This window comes from Myotis davidii, unplaced genomic scaffold (assembly GCF_000327345.1).
Source record: "Myotis davidii unplaced genomic scaffold, ASM32734v1 scaffold2457, whole genome shotgun sequence".
Lineage (NCBI taxonomy): Eukaryota > Metazoa > Chordata > Mammalia > Chiroptera > Vespertilionidae > Myotis > Myotis davidii.
The window spans coordinates 166,382-170,054 of NW_006288714.1; the positions used below are offsets into that span (position 1 = coordinate 166,382).

Here is a 3,673-nt window from a genome sequence, read left to right on the forward strand (position 1 = left end):
GGAACTTGACTTCTGCAAGAAATGCTAGATGAACACGGAACAGGGCAAGCTACTGAAGCGAGCCACGGAGAGAATCCATTAGCTGCACACAGGTTCACACCTCCAACGTCCTGCAGGGGCTGCAGCTGGTGGCTGTGTGCTAAGCCACCCTCCAGGAGGTGTGGTTACCCTCAAAGAGGATGCCATTCTAGGAAGAGACTTTCCTAGTCTGCATTTCACCTTCACAAATGAAATGCCAGAACCTCTTTCTCTGGGTAACCCATTCCAAGGACCGGACCAGTAAAATTACAAGTAGCTGAGACATTTAAAGGGACTGCATTTATCAAATGTAAGAGATTCGCATTTCCTTCTAACATTAAACATGTTCTGAACACTTACGTGGGAGGATCTGATTAACCCAATCGGAGAAAAGGAGTGACAAAGGGGTGTGATTCTAAGGTCACAGCTATAATTATTTTAGGAGAAGAAAGTACATTTTACAGCTCTATGTTTGGGTGCAATAATAACTGACAGTGAATCTTACCTCTCTGTTTACAAATGGGCTTGCAACTAAGGTCTTAGTTGAGACTCAGAATTACCCTGAGGAGTCAAACCCCATATCCAGAGCTGCCTGTTTGCAAATCCCATGCCCTCTCCTCAGCCCCAGACAGCCTCTCAGGTCGAGAGAGAGAGAGAGAGAGTTTGTTGTTCTACTTACTTATGCATTCATTGCTTCATTCTTCTATGTGCCCTGACTGGGGATCAAACCCACAACCTTGGCTTCTCAGGATGATGCTCTCTAACCAGCTGAACTACCCGCCAGGGCCGAGTCCTCAGTGTTGGGATCTCCACCTCACCACTGAGCACAACCTGCAGTTGGAAGAAATCATGGACAGTGAAGAGGCTGGGAGGGGTGGGCAAGGGCAGCCCTGTTTCTAAAGCTTTTCTTCTGGACACACATAAACCAGAGCCTGGGGGGTTGTGTATTTTTGCTGCTTCACACGCTCTCCCCAGGAAGTTTATCTAATGTCAGATAAACTTTATAAAAGCCTCTCTGGTTCTCAGACCCACCCACCCCTGATAATCCAAAGAATTAAGTGCTGTATTAAGTGCTTTATGGGCATGGTGTTACCTGTATTGTCCCCAAGGCAAGAGGCCACTGACCTGCAGACCCAGCCTGAGCTCAGGTCCTGGCGGAAGCTGTTGCTAAGAGGAGAATGGAAGGAGCACCAGCCCCATCCTCCAAGACCCTGTCATCCTGTTTTTCATCTGCCCGCCTGGGCCCTGCTGCTGTCTCACGCGTCCTATTAATCATGGCTGGTTGGCTCTTGAAAGCTGAGAATTCCCTGCCTCCCACATGGAGATATCTGATCCCTCCTCTTCTCTGCAGAGCCAGGCTCACACAGCTCCTTTGTGGCAGCTTTCCTGGTACCCACCCCCTTCCCTTTCCAGGAAAAGCCAGCCACTTCTTCCTCTGGGCTCCTGTGGCACCTTGAGCTCAACTAACTGACAGCATTTACCTCACTGAATGATGTCTTTACTTACTCTCCTGAAATTCATTTTGGATTCCCAGGATGTATGACTGTTCCTAGCCCTAAGGAGGGCATCAGCAGATGCTTGGTAGATGGAATGAGTGTTTGATTTCTCCTAATCGCAGGCTGAGGTCAGTGCTTCATGCATCTGGATTTCCGTTACGGGGAGCAGCAGGGTGGGTGCCTAGCAGACAGGGTGACAGGGATGTAGACGAAGGGGCGTCACACCAAACCTGACAAGCTCAGGGGAGGCCTGCGTGGTGGCCTTACAAACTCAGAGACCTAAAGTAACCACATAGGATGGTCTGAAATGAAAACCTTTTAACTAAAAGCAGTTGATGGTGGGTAGTCATGTCGTAGGCCAGAACCTTCCCTGACAAAAGTCAATCTTTGCCTTAATGAAGCCTGTCTATTGTCTTTTTGCATCTGCAATAACATACCTTTGGTGAAGGCACTTCCCTTTTTCAGAACGTCTCTAGGCACAACGACCTCACCAGAGCAGAGATCACAAATCCCTTCACTGTTATTGTTATTGTGTTCATTGTTGACTGTTAACTATCCTGTACCCACCTCTGTAAAAAATGTATATGTATATCGTTTTATTTCTTTTTAAATATGTTTTCATTGATTATTTTTTAGAGAGAAAGAAAGGGAGAGAGGTAGAAAGATAGAAACATCAATGAGAGAGAAACATCATTGATTAGCTGCCTCCTGCATGCCCTACTGGGGATCAAGCCCGCAATCTGGGCATGTGCCCTGACTGGGAATTGAATCAGTGACCTCTGGGTTCAACCACTGAGCTACACTGGCCGGGCTTTCATTTTACCAACTTTCCTTCCTCCTGCCTCCCTAATCTATCACCAATTGATCTCATGTAAACCACTTACACCCCCTCCTTTGATTGTAACATAAAATAGGGCGCAGAACTGCCATTCTCTGGAGCATTTCCTCAATCTGTTGAGATTCCCGGCAATTGTCGTCAGTTTGGCTCAAATAAACTCACACAAATCCTCTACAGGTTTAAACATTTCTCACATTGACAGGACATGGGGGCGAACCGGAGCATGTCTCCGCCTCCTGGGTCTTTTCTACATTCAGCTGAAGAACTTCAACCCTCCCCTGCACTCTCCATCCCTTTTACCTTTTGGGGACCACCCTGGTGTCCCCGAACCCTGGTTCTCCAAACAGAGGCTGCCAAATCTTGCTAACTGTTGAGTAATAGACTCCAGTCAGGTTCCCAATAAGGATAATATATAATTTACCACTCACACAGCGGCACTTTGGAGGATGAATAGGGAAGTAGAAGTAATGACACCAGGACAACGGGCATAAGCGGGGAGGGGCACAGGCACACCGGGAGCCCATGGGGTCCTCCAGTCTCTGAGCCCAGGGTTGCTTGGGCCACTAACATTCGTTCAGGAGTTGACTTCCCAGATATGAGCGCTCTTCTGAAGTTTAACATTCTGGATGGATTTTGACTATCTTTTGGCTTTTTATAAATGGAATCATACATGTGTGCCTGATTTATTTCACTCGATATTAACTTGGTAAACTTACGCATGTTGTTGAATAGCTCATTTCTTTTCTTCCCTGTATTTTCTGGTAAATTCTAATACTGAATTTTTAAAAAGTGTAATCATTGCATCGGAATCCTCTCTTGTGCCCCTATTAGCCTAAAAAGAAAAGGCTAAAGGGAAAACGCATTGAATTTGAGATCCAAAAGGATAGCCATTCAGGAAGCACTGATTGGGGCGGAAAGCCAAGTGGCGGTTTGATTGGGTGAAGGCAGGAGCCTTTCTGAGGAAGAGCAGGGGAATGACTGCATGAATAGAAAAAAGGAGTGTCCACGAGGATTCATAAGCTAAGGAACGCAGAAAAGATCATATAGAGAAGCTAACTCCAAAGAGAGTCTTTCATTTTCAGTACCACAGTCAGAACAAACAGCTGTTTAGAATACCATGCTGCAGTCCTGGCCAGGCCGCTCGGTTGGTTAGACCACGCTCCTGATAAACCAAGGTTGTGGGTTTGATCCCTGGTCAAGGCACATACAGGAATCAACCAAGGCATGCATAAATAGGCGGAGCTATAAATATCTCTCTCTCTCTCTCTCTCTCTCTCTCTCTCTCCAATAAAAAATTAATAAAATAAGAAAGTTTTGCCCT

The 3,673-nt window shown here is 46.4% G+C and overlaps 1 protein-coding gene across 1 annotated transcript in view; it reads right to left on the minus strand.

Annotated features, from left to right (window-relative positions):
* Positions 1 to 3,072, minus strand: part of CDK13 (cyclin-dependent kinase 13) — a 147,804-nt gene extending 144,732 nt beyond the window's left edge. Inside the window, exon 1 of the mRNA XM_015562061.1 lies at positions 2,774 to 3,072. Within this exon, the coding sequence (XP_015417547.1) occupies positions 2,774 to 3,072 (299 nt within the window). The remainder of the gene's footprint in view (positions 1 to 2,773) is intronic.
* Positions 3,073 to 3,673: the final 601 nt, after the last annotated feature.